This window comes from Montipora capricornis, chromosome 12, assembly GCF_036669925.1.
Source record: "Montipora capricornis isolate CH-2021 chromosome 12, ASM3666992v2, whole genome shotgun sequence".
Classification (NCBI taxonomy): domain Eukaryota; kingdom Metazoa; phylum Cnidaria; class Anthozoa; order Scleractinia; family Acroporidae; genus Montipora; species Montipora capricornis.
Window position 1 is genome coordinate 26,936,423 of NC_090894.1, and position 18,016 is coordinate 26,954,438.

Sequence of the window (18,016 nt, forward strand, 5' to 3'; positions counted from 1 at the left end):
ATTTGATAGCTTATGCTAGTTTGTACGGTGCCCTGTAAGGAACATGAAATCCAAAAACAATACTCATCTAGCACTGTCACTTAATTATCTGCCACTGCTAGGTTTTATCTAGGACTGTCACATAATTATCTAGCACGGCTAGTTATTAATCTTGCACTGTTACTTAATTATCTAGCACTGCCACTTTAATATTATTTATCACTGTCACTTAATTATCGGCAGGTGCAAAACACAAGTCATAGGCCACAGGTCATTGTTTTACCAATACAAAAAATATCCTAAACATTCGTAAAAGCTAACCTTTGGCCTAATTAGGCCTAAACAAAAGTTTTTAGGTCAACGGTTAGTTTTTACGAATGTTTAGGGTACTTTCTGTATTGGTAATTTACCAATACAGAAAGGATCCAGTGACCTGTGTTTTGTATAATAACTGGCAGTGCTAGATAATTGAGTAACAGTGCTAGAAAATAACTAGCAGCTCTAGATAATTAATTGACATTGCTAGATAAGTATAGTTTTTGGATTTCATGTCCCTTACGGGGCACCGTAAGTTTGTCATGGACAACAGATGTAAATTCACAAAACTGAAACTTAGTTTTCGCAATGGCGTTAACATATAGGTAATACTTCCCCATAATGTTGAGGTGGTTGAGGGCCAAATAGTATCGAGAAGAATAAAGTGTACGATACACAATATTTGGATTCGAAAGTTGTAGTTTTTTTCTGGTGTGGTTACTATACCAATTTTGAAATTCTACCCAGAAAGAGTTCGCTTGCTTGCATTCAATGAACAAGTGCCAGATGGTATGGATCTCAGAAAGACAAAAGGGACAAGTTGGAGAATCAACTATCTTCATTTTATGTGATAAGCTATTAGTAGGTAGAATGCGATGAATGATCCTATCATAAAACATTATTAATTTAGTTTATTTTGTAACGTTAAAAGGTAAAAGGTAGACCTTGCACAGTTCATCCTTTTTGAAGCCGTATTCCAGGAGTTTCTTTTCTGCTGTTGGAGGAGGCAACTTCTCCAAAGACAGAGTTTATTATATATCGCTTTACATGTTGACGGTTCACTAATTGGATCAGGGGGTGAAACATTTGGGAGCTTTTTAGAATTTAAAAGCTTTTTTCCAGAATGAAGGAATAGAAGAAAGAATACTATAATATTGTGAGGAGATTTTACATTCTGTTAATTTTTTTGACACAGGGAATTAAAGGATAGAAACGAGTTCTTTTCTGTGTCAAATATATCTAAAATGTAGATAATGTTAGCTTGATGCCAGAGGGAAAAAATATTGATTTTTTGCCCACAATTAAAAAGCTGTTGCTCCACATGACTTGATTTAATACCTCAAGTTTATTTTGAGGACACGTCACAGCAATTGTCTGCCAATAGGAAATGACATTCTTATCAATGCTGGGGAAGTGTTTACTAAGGTTAAGAAGCTTATAGCCCTAGTTACACTGGAATAAGAAGTTTCCACCGACATTGGTAAGGAAAGAGGTTGGAACATATTTCCATGTTGCGTTATAATCCGAACATAGACGGCTTAAAGCCCAGTAGTACGGGCAACATTTTTCGTGCAACTTGTAGCGCAACAATGTTGCTTTGCAAGTTGAGATTGATTGTTGCGCGTACCACCACCATCTTGTGCAACAAATGTTCATGTTGCAAAAAGTAAAAGCGGTGGTATTATACGCGCAACAAACCATCTCAACTTGCAACGCATTCTTGTTGCGCTTCAAGTTGCACGGAAAATGTTGCTTGTATTACTTGGCCTTTACCCAGTTTAAGTTTGAAGCTTTGTCAAAGATGACGAAGTCTCTCATTTCTAAACCGCCCCCTTTTCTAGATTTTATTAGAGTTGTCTTTTTAATTTTCGCAGGTTATGATTCCACACGAAATCGAAAACCATTTTATTCACTTCTTCGGCGAAGTAAGAAGGTGTTTCCATAGATTTGACCACATTTATTCTTCCGTAGACTGAGATGTCTCTTTGTAACCAAAAGTTTGAAAGTTTTCTGCAGTTTTGACAGTTTATTGAGGAAGTTTCTCTTGTTTGATAACTCGCCATCGTACGAGAAATACGTACCTAACGCATAAGCAGACTCTTCACTTATTTGAAAATTTAAAATCCCGTCTTTTCTATTTCTCATTGAGCCTGGCCACAGCATTTCGGATTTTGATACATTTATTTTCAGCCCAGAACATCTTTTAAAACGGGAGAGCAGCACAAGATTGAGCGTTGGCAAGGAAAGCTGAAGTGTCCTCTGCATATTGTTATAATTTAACTTCTTTGTTCTCGTCTATTGTGATGCCTTTTATTTCAATGGAATTTCTAATATTTTGAGCTAACACGTCTATGACGATGACAAATAGCATACCAGAGAGGGGGCAGCCTTGGCGGACTCCTCGTTCAAGAAGGAAGTGCTTCGATGCGAAGCCAGTATTCAAAATACAACTGGTGATGTTTTTATAAAAAGTATTAACTCAGCGTCTTAATTAGCTGCGGACCGAAGTTGAAAGATTGTAGGCATATTTCTAGAAAGTCCCATTCCACTGAATTGGAGGCTTTACCAAAATCAAGAAAGACGGCAATTCCAGGCAAGTTTTTTTGTTTCGTAAACTCCATAATGATTAATCTTATATATGTTCTCCCCAATATATCTCCCTTTTACATAACCAGATTGGCTAGTAGAAATGATTTTTGGCAACACCTTCTCCACCCGGAGAGCTACGATTGTAGTTACAATTTTAAAATCTACATTCAAAAGTGAGACGGTCTCCAGTTTTTTTTAAAAACTCCAAGTTCTTTTTCTTTTTCTGGGATTAGAGACATTATCGCTTCTCTTTGGGAGATGGAAAGGGTACCATTCTCAAATGCATGGTTGGAACTTTTGATCATATAGTTACCTATCAAGCTCCAAAAGGAACAATGTGGTAAAGCCGTCTGAACCTGGGCTTTTATTAGAGGTCATTAATTTTAAAGCGCGATAGCATTCTTCATTCGTTGCTTCACCTTCACGGGTTGCGGCTTCTTCTTGTGGGTTCGATTCATATTTTCTTTAACTTTTGTTTTCTTTTTATGTATCGTTGTTGTTTTGTGACAAGAAACCCTTTAAACCCCGGAGGGTTTGTAGCATTTGCATTGGTTCGGGGAATACGTTTCCAGTTTTTGTTCCTCGCAGAGGTTTTTTGGTTTTTCGTATCCGGCATTGTCACAAGGTTATCGGGTAATCGGGTAGTTAGGTTGTTCACGCCTGCCGTTGGTGCGAGGTCGAAAGAAAACAAAATAAACCTGATGGATTGCATTTGTCTTTGTAGTGAAGTTGAAATAAGGACTTGTTTGCTATCATTAGGAAATTAGGTAACCCCTCATGGTTCTGTTCATTTTCTGCAGCTGAAACAAGGTGGTCATATCTTTTTAAAATTCTTGGTAGACTTGTAGAGAAAAAAGAGCTAACTGATGATGAGATTAACAATATGACCTGGCAACAAAAATCAGACCTTATTCAAAAATACCCTGTCACCTGTGCTACGAACTTTGAACACACGGTACAGCTCTTTATAAAGTATGTGGTAAAGAGTAATCTTATGCCTATTGGAGAAATAGTACTGACTTGTTTTATAGGATTAAATTCCAGCAAAGGGGATCACCTGCACATGCAGGAGGCAGTGTGGCCCAGTGGTTAGGGCGCTTGCCTTGAGATCCGGAGATCCCGGGTTCAAGACCCGCCCTGACCACTCGCTGAATTTGTTCCTGGTAGTCTCTGGTTCAACTTCTCAGCTGCACTTGTAAATAGCCAACTGGTTTGCCTCCGGCCAGTTGGGATTCTTAACAGTTGTTGTTGTTGTGTTCTGTTGTTTCGTTGATTCATTGGCCCTGAAAAGCCCCTATGGAGAGCGGTCAATTAAGTATGTATGTATTTTGGGTATCTAGTCGCATATGAGAGCCCCCATTTTCTTTTTATATAACACTGATTAGTGCATAAAGGAAACTTCAGCCTGCTAATTTCAAACAATCGCGGTAACTTACATATATCCACGACTAACGACAGTGCCACTTTGATTCTTACGATTGTTATTATTATTTTTTTTTTGCAACATGCAAATGTCAACAAGAGCTATCTCGGAATAAAGTCCCAGCTGGGCCAATCCCTGGCCATGGTTTACTGTTCCATTGGTCACGGTTTCTGGATAAGGTCCTCTGTAAATTTGAATTTATTTCACACGGTAAAAGCGTCTTAAAATTCCGCACTTGAAGGCGTTTGCAGTCCTCAAATTACAGGCTTGTTATAGTCCACACTAAGGAATTTTAGATAGAACGAGTTTCAATCGAGTGTCACAAAACCAAAACGAAAGTAATTACTTTGGCCATTCAAAAAGGACGGAGACAATCCGGTTAACAAATCAAAACTCGAAGTAATTACACGTACCCGACACAAAGCGCGGAAAAATGTGCACTTTGAACCAATCACTTAGTCAAGTAATCATAACCCAAAGCAATTCGCTAATTACTTTCCACACTCAATTGAAAACCGCTCTAAGCGACGGCGAGGTCGACGAAAACGTCACCTCAGATTATAACCTTGAATCATGAAAGTGCTAATACGACCGAAAAAAAGAATTATTTTTTCTTTGGATTTCGAAACTATGTTAACTAAACACAAAGTGCCCCAAGTTTTAAATTCTGATTTTAAAAAAGACACCTGTTTGTTTTAACTGGAAGTTTCTAATTTATTGGTACGCCATTACTACCTTTAAAATCTTGATAGAGCTGGTCGTGGAGAAAATGACGTCAAAGACTCACTAGTTTAAGAATGCAATGCATGTGTACACGGTTGAATTAATATGCAGCACTGAAGTTTTCCGGCTTTCAGACTTTTAAATCCGTGTTTTGCATATCTAATAAATTTGCGATTACACGGTGAAATTTTAAGCTAGAGAATAAATGACGTCATTTTCCATAGATCCAACCCTCTTGGGGCCAAATTTGAACGTGAGTAATGGCGGACCGTGAAATCCAAAACTTACACTCAAAATAAACAGTCTTTGGATAAAACTCAAAGCTCAAATTTTTGCCAGTTAGGTGTTAAGCGAACACGCTTTCAAAATCTGAAGGAAAAAAGGAAATATTTTTTGATCATAGTAGCACTTTAAGTTTTCGGAATTACTCCATTTCGTTCACGTCGTGCAATGTGTGCAAAGTATCCTTAAAATAAATTGGTACGAGCGGCTACAGAAAAAAAAAGAGAATAAAATTTTCCTATTTGTACGCTGACGTTGTCGTCAAAACCTTAAATTTGATTTAGCAAAATTTCTGAAATTGCGCGCATTTTGTTTTCCTCAGGTGGTTCATCGTTCATATCTCATTTGTCCAGTTTATCAGGGAAACCTTTTCTAAGAACAACACTGGGCCGATGCCACCGCCAGTACTGCTTCTAAGCGACGGTGGTCATTTCGAGAATCTCGCGTTATTGCCTTTGCTGAAGAAGCGTCTGAAGAAGATTGTTGTTGTCGACGGCGAACACAAAGAAGACCATATGCATTATGGTGACTCCCTTTTGAAAGCGTTGATGCTCGCTAGAACCTACTTGGACTGCTCTTTTCTGAGTAAGGATGGTGGGGATGTCATTTCGTTCCTGTTCGACGCGTTTCAAGAGCCAAAGAAGGGAAAACTGCCGCGCTTTTTCAAGTTTGTACATGTATTTTCTATTATCTGAATTTCGAATAGTTTGTTTTAAGGCTAGAACCAGCTTTACTACTTTCAAGAGACCTTCATATTAGAAGGGTTGTCACTACAACATTGTATCACGTTGCAACAATATTATGGTACCATATGAAACATCAATTATTCCTTAACAAAACGCGCCTGTAATTGTGACGTAATAGGTTACTATTACTATCCTACTATTATTATCGTACAATTTAAGGCAGCTCTGAATCAGCTCCCAGGTATTTTAAAAAACTTTGCCTTAGTGCCGTCTTAGATTGGTAATTACTATTCTACAATAAAAAAATGGGGATCAGGGAGTTCATTTTTGAGATACAGTGGAACGTCTCCTTTGGGACACCTCTATTCAGGGGATACCGAATTTGGTCTCGGAAAAATGTTCATACTAATCTTTCACTCCAACTCAACCTCTATTATAAGGGGACACCTCTGGTCTATTCAGAGTTTACCTGTCCTGGTCCCGAGGGTGCCCCTGTATAAGAGGTTCCTCTGTATAAGAAAGTAAAGACGAAATCTAGAAGGGGGGGGGGAGGTTGGAGAGCTTTTTTGTTGCGATAGTGACCTACAGCGTCACAATAATGAACACATTTTATTAAGCAATAATTTGCGAACTCGTAGCAGAGATGAAATAATTTTTAAATAGAAACACACAGTTTTAAGTTTGCAATACATGTTTCGGATGACCAACATCCATCGTCAGTTGCGAATACAAATGAACCGCTAGTCGGTGTGATATAAAAGATAGCTAAATAGGAAGTATGAGTACCAAATAACAACGTGAATATTGGGCACTAGAAGATACAATGAAAGAAAAAGCAATGGGTATTTAACAGGGAAAATGAAAATGAAAATGTTAAATTAACATGATGAACTTGCTTGTTTAATGAGGGGTTTTCCCAATTTATGCAATAATTGGTGCAACATTTCTGTTACGTGTTACAGGGTGGTAGTGATAACCCTTCTAATAAGAAGGTGTCTTACAAGCGTTTAAACTGGTCGGCAGCCGCAGTACTGAAGTCTTCGGCAATTCCGTTTTAGTAGAAATAAACAAAACTGGCTGGTCACTTAAGATCTTGGCTGGTCAGTTGGGAGGTAGGGTTTTAAGACTCGTTCTGAGCACTCGTTGAATTTGGTCCTGGTAGCCCCTGGTTCAACTTCTCGGCTGCACTTGTTGTTGCACAAGTTGGGAATTTTAACAGTTGTTGTTGTTTCGTTTATTTCGTTTTGTTGGCCCTGAAAAGGTCTGAAAAGCGCCTATGGGGAGAGGTCATTAAGGAGGGTGCCAACTATTGTTATTGCTCATACATTCTGCGCATCTCGAGATACTCGGATTTACTATGGGTGGTAGTCATTAATACAGGGATATATTGCGCGCGGTTCAAAACGGAGAAAGCAGAACTTAGGAAGTGCTCTTGGTGGTAACCACGCATTTTTCAGAGGTAATCAACCTTAATTTGGAAAAGCACGCCATACATTGCTTTGTATCTTTTTGGATTCAATAACACTTGTTAAGATCTGCTTTTCTCGCATAAAATTATTCAGGAAACTACGCAAAAATACCTTTGAATTATTTAGTAGGCAACGTCCATATATACTAAGTATCACTGAATAGTATCTTTCAATCGACACCTATAGACTAACACAACCGAACCCTACTTTTCGACCATTCCTGACTAGTAAGCAACCACCTCTTGAAGCTTACAGGTTTCCAAAATACCAAAGGGTCTCACGCCAGTCAAATTACAATTGCTGCAACCCTTCGAAAGAGACCTCCTGTCCTCCATAGATGATCGCTTACGGGAGCCGTCTATTCTGCTACCACATGGGGCCAAATTGGTTCACGCTCGCTTGAGCACCAAAGACAAGTGACGAAGGAAACCACTCAGATTTCTTAAACTAGTCTTGCTGTTTATCTTGAAACAATTTATATCTGAACTCCCGGCTATGGCCATTCTAAAAAATGTTATTCGAGCCATACTTGCAGAAATGAGTCCTAAACTCGCAAAAATATTTTCTCACTGTCGCTTATCAGAAGGTCACATCTCTCAAAGATTTTCTAGTCGGAGCCAAAATCCTTTCCCAAGTCTAAAACAACAAAAACAAAATATACGGGGGAGAGGTGATCTTCGCACTTATCTGAGAAAATTAAGCAATTGTCTCTTATAGACAACCGAAAACTTTAGTGGTTACGGAAATAGCACCCAAGACCATCTGCGATGCTGGTGCAGTGCTCTAGCAACTGAGCTATGAAGACACTAAGTTGAGATCAGATCAATTTGCTGGGCTCATGTGTTCCCTTGAAAGGACTCGATAGAGTTAATTAATTGATATACAGATACCGTAATTACCATAAATCACGCTTTTTTTTAAGGTTCAAAGTTCAGTACAAAGAAGGTCAATTTGGCGGCAGCGGTGACGGTGAAATTATGTTGATCACACCCAGATACCCAACTGACAGTGTTTCCTGCCCGCCAAATCATATTCCCTCGGTCCCTTTGTATCCGTTTAATGACGAGGCCGATGGACTGACGCCTGGGATGTGCCTGAAAGCAAGCGACGTCGATAATTTAACTTGGTGCTGCTGTCCGTGCTGCCATGGCCATCAGTGCTGGGGACTGTCTGCCTTCTGCTGTGGTACCTTCCCGCAACACTCCACCATGAATCAGTTCTTCACTTCCCGAATGTTTGCAGCTTATCACCGAGAGGGATACCGAGCATGCGTAGAAGCTGAAAAGGATGACTTCATGAAGAATTATGGCATTAGAGAGCAGCAAAGCGAAGATGCCATCAATATTGTGTGAAAAACTATAGATGGCCATATTTACCCTCGTCCTCAAAGCGAGACCAGTGTTTTCATCTTGCTATCATATGCTAATCCGTTTTCTCATTCCTATGCTGATAAAATGTATTTCCCTTAAGGACACTAGTCGAGCACAAAGTGCTCGCTTTTATAAAACGGTTTATCGGTAATCTCGAAAATACGGTATCAATTAGTGTGTCGCTGTGTGTCTAAAAAACATAATTTGATAAGTGTGGAATCTATTTTATAACCCCAGGAGCTTATCAATGGGCCTCTATCTCCACTAATTCCTTGAGTAGACTCTTTCCCGAGTAAATTTATTTTTAAGAACAGGTTTTTTCGCGAAAATACTTTTTTTCTCCAGGAGGCCATGAGTAGGAGCCTTCCTATGCACTATATCCTTGAGTCAACCTTTGCGCGTATATTTCTATTTTGAGAACTAAACCTTCAGCAGGAGACTCACATTTAAATCACTTTACATCGATTTCATGTACATTGTTTTGCTATTTTTGTCTTCGTTAGACAATGACTTTATTCTGATTGGCCATTTTAAACAGTGCGTGCAGAGCCGACGACCTCGTGGCGTTCTAAAAGCAGAAAGACACCCGCAAAGGTTGAATCATAAGGGTGGTATGGGAGAGGCAAGCTCCTACTCACAGGCTCCTGATTTCTCTTGACACTGAGAAAGCTCTGTTTGATTGGCTTTTACAACAGTGGACGTGCTGAATCTCCCGAGGGAGGCGTTCTATAAATAAATCTACTCTGGATTCCAAAGGGCGTCTCCTTGGCCAAGTATGGAAGTAAGAGTCTCCCCTTGATGAGGAGGCTCGAATAGATCGTGCTAGCAGATTTTCTTGGCATAACTTGAGAAAGCTAGCATAATTTTTCCATTTCTTTTAACAGCGCTGCTAGCCTAATTCCCGTATTGTGATAATTATTAGTTCATTTTTGAGTTTTGAAAGGCACTTTGATTCCTAAAGCCCAATTTGAGGGATTTGCAGTTTACTGAGCCCGGAAATGGGACCTGGGACTAGGGTGCACGGGAACCGGAAGTCCCATGGCAAATCATGTTGGTCCCAATACCTCTCATGGGGAAGGCTACAAAATGACTTCAGGCTGTGCCATCCGATTCGAGCGAAAGCGTTTGTAAACAGCCCGCTCAGATAAAGGATATGTATAGCTAACAAGAATAAACGGTTTCTTATTTAAAACAATGCATTTTTGCACTTATTTGCAATGAGCATAATTTTTTTTAAGAAGTAGCATAACTTGGAAAAAACGAGCATGATCTAGACAAACATTAGGGCTATTTATATGGGGGAAAATAAGACGCGTCTTAAATAGGACGTGAACAGTACCATTTACACGTTCGCATCCTACGTAAGACGCGAATATCTCGTATAAATAGTTCGCGTCTTACTTGGTTATTTATCATTATAAATCAAGCACGCCCTCGAAGAATAACTGTTAATTTACAGTTATCACCTTTGCACGTTTCATCCGCAAAGTTGCGAATTGAAAACCCTTTCAATTCAATGGAATTAAAACAAAAACAAAAACAAAAAACTTATACCGGCGCTTGTCACGCAGTTATCCAATTTTTCCTCGACTGCCAGTTCCCGGCAAAGGATGAGGAACTCTTTCTCCACCACCAAAGTCCATGTGTTTCTCTGTTGTGTTGGTTTTTTCGAGCCTGACTGGAAAGCCCTTTTGATAGCCTGGGTGACTCGTCAACAAAATGATGATGTTGTTGTTGTCTTCTAGCATGCATGTGACAGACATGCACACCTATAGTTCACGTTTCATTCGGGGTGCGAAACCATTTATACGAGGAAGCTCACGTCTTATTTAAGACGCGGACGAAATAAGAACAGTAACAACTTCTGTTCCAAGATAAGACGTGTCTTATGTAAGTAGCGTCTAAAATAAGACACGAACGCTTGTTTTGTACCATTTATACGAGCAGTTCGTGTCTTACTTAAGACGCGTCTTATTTTCTCCCGTATAAATGGCCCTATTGAGCACTGCTAAAAGCATAATGTGCTATTTTTACTAGCATAATCTATTCGAGCCTATTGATGAGTTCCTGATAACTGCTGTATTAAGTCCGCTGTTTTTAATCTAAAAATTAGTAGATCGTGGATTCGACGCCGGCACGACCAACATTCATGGTCTTAAAACTGTGAACACTGGCAACCAAGTCAAGCGAAACGTAAAAATAGTTCCTTAAAATGTTGAAGCAAAGTTTGAATAAAACAGCAAATACAAAGGGAGGAAGGGATGTGCACAATTGAAGATTAAAATGGATGCAATTGGGGTTTTGAAAACTGTTTAGCCTAATAGTTTTTGAAAGTTTATCTCTGTAGTTTTTTACTTAAATTTAGTATGTTTCGCCCGATGTGAAGGAATCCGAAATCCGGGATCCTGCAAATGTGAGTCTTTGGAATCCGGAATCCAGAGCGTGGAATCCGGAATCCATTGTATGGAATCCAGATTCTACGCATTTCGATGGAATCCAGGATCCATTTGGGTGGAACCCGCCTGTTTGGAATCCGGAATCTTTGATCCACAATTCGGGATCTGGAATCCCGTGGGCTGGGTTCTGAATTCCGAGGGCCACCTGGATTTCTTTACATAAGGCGATATGCTCGCGCGACAGACATTTTTTGTCACGAATCTTTGATCAGTGTGATGTTTAATAGTAGTTAACGTTCAGTTGCATAGTGGGTAGGGGCGAGCAATTGGTAAAACTACACCGTGACAGTGACTACTTTCATAAATGGCAACCACCTTTATATTGATTTCTTTTGTATTTATGTTAATTAGACCTAATGCCCTCATTTTGAAACAATGTGCTCGTCGTAACGAGGCTAGAAAGGCTTATTAGCATTAAAACAGAACAATGTTTTATTTGGCCGCCATTTTGAAAGTGGTCTATCGTCCCTTGAATTTAAACTGAGAAGAAGGAAAAAATAACTGTGTCTGTAATAACAGTAGCCTACGGATTTTGAGGTGTCTTGGTCATCTCATTAATACACTGAATGATGCAAAACGCATTTGTACATATAGAGAACGCCCTATATAAATACGACTACAATTACCATTTTTCTGAACAAAATCATTTTATAGGTCAGGCTAGTGGGAAATAAAGTTTCTTTGATGTGTCAACGAGAGGACCTCTTAGCATAAGCCCTAAGGTTTCTTGAGGTCTCGGCATCACTTACTCATAAAATTGACCGAGGCAGAAATTGATGCTTCAGTGGAAGAGTTGTTGATCTTAGACTTTTTGATAAACCAATTCTTCTCGGGCTTGCTGGATATAAAATAATTATAACCAACTCGGCGCTACGCGCCTCGTTGGTTATCTATCCCTCTACATATTCAGCAAGCCTGAGTAGAATAATTGTTATTTATTGCTAACAGTATCCTAATATTACCTATTGTTACTTATTATTGCACTTCTAGCTTTCTGATTGGCTCACTCAATCTTGGTTATCAGCTTATATACCGTAATGACCTTATATGGAAACTGACTGCGTGCCAAGTCAATTGATCAAATTTGAGGTGGTGTAGAGGAAGTGACAACCTGATGAAACATTTTCAAACAACCACACCGTTAATGCCAAGTCTATTCCTGCAATCTTGATACACACTTTCCATCCCAAACGACTTGGAGTTATCACGAAATTATTACAATAACGGGAAACAATATTTTTAGACAACGTTCTCGTTGGCGTGGTCATCATCCTTAAGTAGGATCCCCAATTACAAACAACGAAAACGTTGCGTACCATACTGCTGACATGCAATGGAATACCTTCACCTCGGAATGAACATTACATTAATAAGCAACATTTGTAGTCCTGTACTATGTTAAACGCTCGGTTGAAACATACCAAATTGTAAGGATCCATACCGCGCGATTAGCTTTGGGACGAGGATTAAATCGCAAGGTTGTTTTCACGTTATGTCATCGCCGCCATTTTGGTGGACGAAAACAAAACAACTCTTAGTAGCTACTGCTGTACGTCCACCAGTAATTGAACATTGCAGTATTTTTTTCTGTCTCTAGCATGTTTGAGAAACTACCACACCCTTGTCATATTAAAAAGGATAAATAGTCTCGAAGTGATCACCTTAACGTAAATTTATATTTTGTGAAGACGTTCTCGTTGCCGTCGTCGTCGTCGTTGCTTAAGCTCCCTAATACGAGAGGGCGGAGGCGGGACAGTGAGGAGTAACAATCTTTCACCGATCAGACACGTTTGTTAGCAGAGAGAAAAAGTGTAAGGCTAAAGTTATTTTGTGAACGGCTCTATCTAGATTGGCACGGCGGCCATGTTGGTGTCCTTAACTAATCCTCCGGGAATTGAGCTCTATTATCATGCAAACGTTTTCTTTCGTCTCGGTGGAAAAATAAAGTTACTGATCACGAGAGTGAAAACGCACTATAACAGAGTTTGCGACGGCTTGCCGTTTAATTGTGCTGTAAGCCCCCTGCTTGAGTTGTAGCTTGCTGCAGAGAAAACTCAACGGATGTGTAAAATAAGGTAAAAAAAACTAACTACGGCTGTGAAGACATATATATTTCGTCAGGCACGGCCTGACTTCTTCAGGGAGTTAAATGACTTGCCGTTACAATTTTTTGAAATTCAAATATAAGCCATACGAAAACTATCTATAAGATTACAGATAAATGTACATATATATAGATATATGTAAAGGGCTATAGATAAATATTATTTACAGTTCTCCTCTTTTGTTTATACTTTTGGGTTACAACCTTCGAAGATAATCGGAAAGTGGCATTTCCGAGACCCTAAAATTCAAAATTTTCTGGAGGAGCATGCCCCTCAGACCCCCCTAGTTTGGAGCGTCTTTGGCGCTTGAATCATTATTCGTGAGCGTACACCTTCAAAATCCCACATTACGCCCCCGTGTATGCCGTCAACGTCTTCAGCTGCTGTTTATCTTAGTCTGAGGGCTCATCACACTCATCTCTTCCACCGCTGGTTTGGAATTGATCTGTCTGGAAGTTTTCAGTATAGCGTTTGGAAACAAGGTTGGCGAAAAAAACAACTCGATAGAGTGTAAAATTGCTGTGTAAAATTTAATCGCAGAGTTGTCATTCTTAAACTAAATTCCCGTTGTTTATACTCATCGATTTCTTTTTGCAGCTGCCCATATTTCCTCCTTTACTTCAAGCTGCTCCTGTATAGACTGCCTTGATTCTTTTATGTCAATGATGTCTCCAAAGCTAAATGCATACGTATGGTCCATGGATATTGAGTCAACTTCAGAGGTAAACAGGAAGAATGTCTGGGTGGACTTATCCTCAGTGTGTTTTGCAAACACCATCTCAACATCTCCGAAAGAACACTTAGTTCCTACTTCACCTTTCCCAGCACTACTGTTGGAACATGTAAACTAAATGTAAATAAAATAAGACATTCATTAAGGAAAGAAAAATACACACTACATGCCTAAAAGTACAAATGTTATGTTTAAGCAGCAAAAGAAAAATGTCAAAAAGTGAGAAGCCCCTGCCACTGAAAAAAAAAATTGAAATCTCATGGGGCTTCAAAACGAATTATGACTTAAGACTCTGGGGTAATGTAGCACCTCATATAAACCTCTTTTTTCGTTTGTTCTCCTTGACAATAGTCTTCCTTATTATCAGGGATGGGGCGTTGTTTAGGATTCTTCTTTATTGTTCCCATGCCCAATGTTATTGTCACTTCAAGGAGGCACTACTTGACCCAGACTCTAGGGATGTTATACCACTAGGGACAAGGTCATAGCATGCATGTCATTTTTATACCTCAACTTCTCCCACAGGACATGTGGACCCTAACTCTTCAACTATTTCAATGTGTGACACGACCACTGTCTCTCCTGCACCTGTAGTTGATGTACAGGCCTGTGGTGAAGAACTGCTTCTATCCTTTGGAGGTTTCCGTGGCAAAGGTGTAACTGAGGACCAGTTAAATATTGATGGTTCCACTCCTACATGCAGAACGTGAATTTTGCACCATTGATGCAATGTTAGAGGATTTTGATAAACCTTTGTAGCAGAATTCTGTCCAAAATCAAATACAGACAAAACATGACAGAAGAAAACAGATATGCAGTTCTTCACAAAACTAGCTTTTCTATTTTAGAGCTCAATTTAGTTTAAGGTACAATAATACCCTTTTTCATTTGTCCATACTTACAGGCATTCTAAAACCTGATTTCTATTTGGAAAGGAAAGTTCATTTAAGAAAATTGAAATAAAACGAAACCAAAACAAACAAAAATTTACAATTAGAAAATGTTTTTCGGTAGTAGACCCCTTCAGATTTGATAATCATAATTTCTGATTAAGCTTAAATCAGCTTCTTTCATTGTATACATAGAACACAAATAAAGGTGCAGACCAAGAAATAGCATAACAATGGACTGTTTTATTTCTTTTAAGTCAAACTATTCAAGATTATCATAATTATTACGCACTTCAACAGCTGGAATATAAATAGATCTAAATCAAAATGCAATTCAACAGTGATGTAGTCGTGATACAAGACTGTCATAAAATCAGCATTATTGTAAAATTACACAGACTTAACCATACCTTTACCCAATCTGCTCCTCACTCCCCCAGCACCTTTGATTATTTCGTGTTTTCTAAAATGTTTTTCACATATTACAGTGTTCTCGCTTACACGAAAACCGTCTTTTCCGTGTTGACGCTTGATCAAGTTGCACCAACGTTCTTTTGCAGGGTTCTTCGTAGGTAATTTTAAAAAGCGTAAACCAGACACACTTCATAACTGTTACACTAATAACTAATATTCATAACTGTTACACTCAGCTGCTGCACACTCCTTTCCACGGCTTCGGTGTTTCCTTTTCTTGCTCTCTTTACCTTTCTCTTGGTCCATTTTCTAAGATTTGTTCGACTCGTAGCGCAGTTTAAACGAAAGCAAAAAGGACGGAAGCAAAAAGGGTATACAGGGTTAGCCTCGTCCTGGTGCAGAAATTGCACCGGCTAGACCAAAATCCAGCGGTTTCTTAGAATGAGCGGAGAATTCGAAACTGGACAATTGGTCGTATTTAATTCGCATTAGTCGTCTTCTAGCTATAGTGTGAATAAGGCCGTTATGTCGTAGAAAGGGTATGCTCAAACAGCTTTTCATGAGGTCATGGCGTTGGTACCAGTTCACAATCTCTTTGTAAGTATGCAACCAGTTGTGACGGTCAATAAACCTTTTTCCAAAATGGCCACCATTTAAATATTCTTTTCTTTTTTTCAAATTAGCCTTTGATGCCTCGTTTTTAAGCTTAAAATTTAACAGAATATTTTTCCTTGAACGAGGCATCAAGATGTAATTTGAATAAAAACAAAAGAATATCTAAATGGCTACCATTTTGGAAGAAAATTGTATGGTTTGGGGCTTTTAGTGTCTGTACAGCCACCGTGTGCGTTGCGGCCCTTGGTAACGTTACAAAGTAATGGTACATGGCATCCCTTGTTGCAAGATTGAGGGGACTGAACAATGGACATTGGAAATCTCACTTAACTGAGCAATACTCACTTGACGCACTCAAGAATGGTGCATAATTTTTGCTATGCATATCATAAAGGCAAATAATTATCAGACGTATAATTTCAAGTGCCATAAACTTGTGCATATGTCTCAATCAATTTGAAAGATGATGTCGGTATGCATTCATTTGATTTCTTCTTTCAGTTGTTCTTTATCAAAACGTCCACCAGGGAGGCATTCTAAAGAGAGTCCTTGTTCCCTTGTTCCCAAAATACCTCCAAACTTGTTCTCAGAGTTTATGTTTCCTTGTTCCCAAAGATATTTTGTCTTTGTCCCCCTGTTTCCCAGTTCAAATTAGCCATGTTCCCATATTCCTCAAAATCCCTGGAAGGTCCACACAAGGGATTAAGCTCTTGTCCCGACCCATCACGTGGATGCTTTGATCCTTGCCGACTGAAGTCCGACTCACACGAGACAGGTGATCTGGTGACGTAATTTGGAGGACTGGGAAAAAAAATTTTAACGGCGTACCCCACAACCGCGCGTAGCCTTAGGTGTTGTTTCCAAACTGCCTGCAGTATTTCCAACGCCAAAACTCAACAGATAATTGCGTGTCTACCACATTGCCTGTTACTGAATGAACGTTCAAGTAAACCCGACGATCTTTAACTTCGCCTCTGCCATGTTGAATTCAAAAATAAGGCCGCGCGCGGTTGTGGGATACGGCTTTAAAATTTTTCTCCCCAGTCCTCCGAATTATGTCACCAAATCACCTGGTTATTGGTCGGACATAATGGTTCCACCTCAGTGATTGAGTGAAAGAGTCAACGGTCCAAAGGTTATTACTCATGTAAATTGCCTATCCTTTATTTGAATTATCTGCCGCAGTGAAAAACAAACAACATAGCCGTTGACATTTCACTCTCCTCACCCCTTCTAAATTGCATTTAATAGCAAAAAATAAATACATAAAGAAGTAAAAAAAAAAAACGAAACACACAAAATCCTTATGTTATAAATAGGAACGATAAGATCCATTTCAAAAGGGCCGCTTCATTTACATGAAGTTTGACCTGTTTGCGTGTTATTATGCATGTAACAGCGATATTCGCTGTTTATGAACATTATTATTTTGAGATTTAAATTTTGCCAACCATAGAACAAAAGAAACTTTGTTTCGACAGCCAATAGATATCTGGTTGTCACAATAGGTGACTTATAGGTAGCCTTTGCGGAACAACTATGATAATCCGTGAAAGAGTGGAAAATATAGTCTATTTGTGTCATACCTTCCCTTCTAACACTTTTCCTCATTTGCTCATTCTGCAGATCCCGGCAAAATCCACTTTATCAGCCGGCCGTGGAACCGGTTACTTTTCATACTACATGTACTAACAGGAACTTGAAAGAGTTGGGCAAAAATGTCAAGTTCACCTTGCATATATTTATTAGTAAAATTTAGCCAAGGTTCCATATCTATACGGATTTGAACAAACCCATCTAACACTTTTCAAATACAGTTTATTCCGTATTGCAAATCTATTTACGAAGGTTGTTCAAGTCATGATTGCTGTTTTGTGTATCCGAAATTTTTGAAATGAGGAATATCAGTCTTAACAGAAGCAACAGATCAGCTCAACTATGCTCTTTAAACTTCATAATGGTAGCCTGCGTAGCAAGCGCTGAAAGGGGAGGGAGAACTGTTGCTACAAGGGACGAATGGAGAGTACCTTTTCGTGCCATATTAGTTTAGTGGTCTCTTTTGCACCCATGGAAAAAATACGAGTCAACAGACATATTACCGACTTTAATATCTACGACGCGGTCGTCAACAAAAAGGCCACAAAACAACAATATCATTGGTTAAAAGAGGAAAAATAATCGTGCCGCAGCACATGCAGCACGCATTTAGCTGCATATATTTTTTGCGGTATTCTGCACATCACTAA

General features: G+C 39.2%; 1 protein-coding gene across 1 annotated transcript in view; it reads left to right on the forward strand.

The window, feature by feature from the left end:
• Positions 1-9,752, forward strand: part of LOC138027260 (uncharacterized) — a 43,643-nt gene extending 33,891 nt beyond the window's left edge. The window contains exons 5-6 of the mRNA XM_068874813.1: positions 5,355-5,699; positions 8,110-9,752. Coding sequence (XP_068730914.1) covers positions 5,355-5,699; positions 8,110-8,539 — 775 coding nt within the window. The 3' untranslated portion in view covers positions 8,540-9,752. The remainder of the gene's footprint in view (positions 1-5,354; positions 5,700-8,109) is intronic.
• Positions 9,753-18,016: the final 8,264 nt, after the last annotated feature.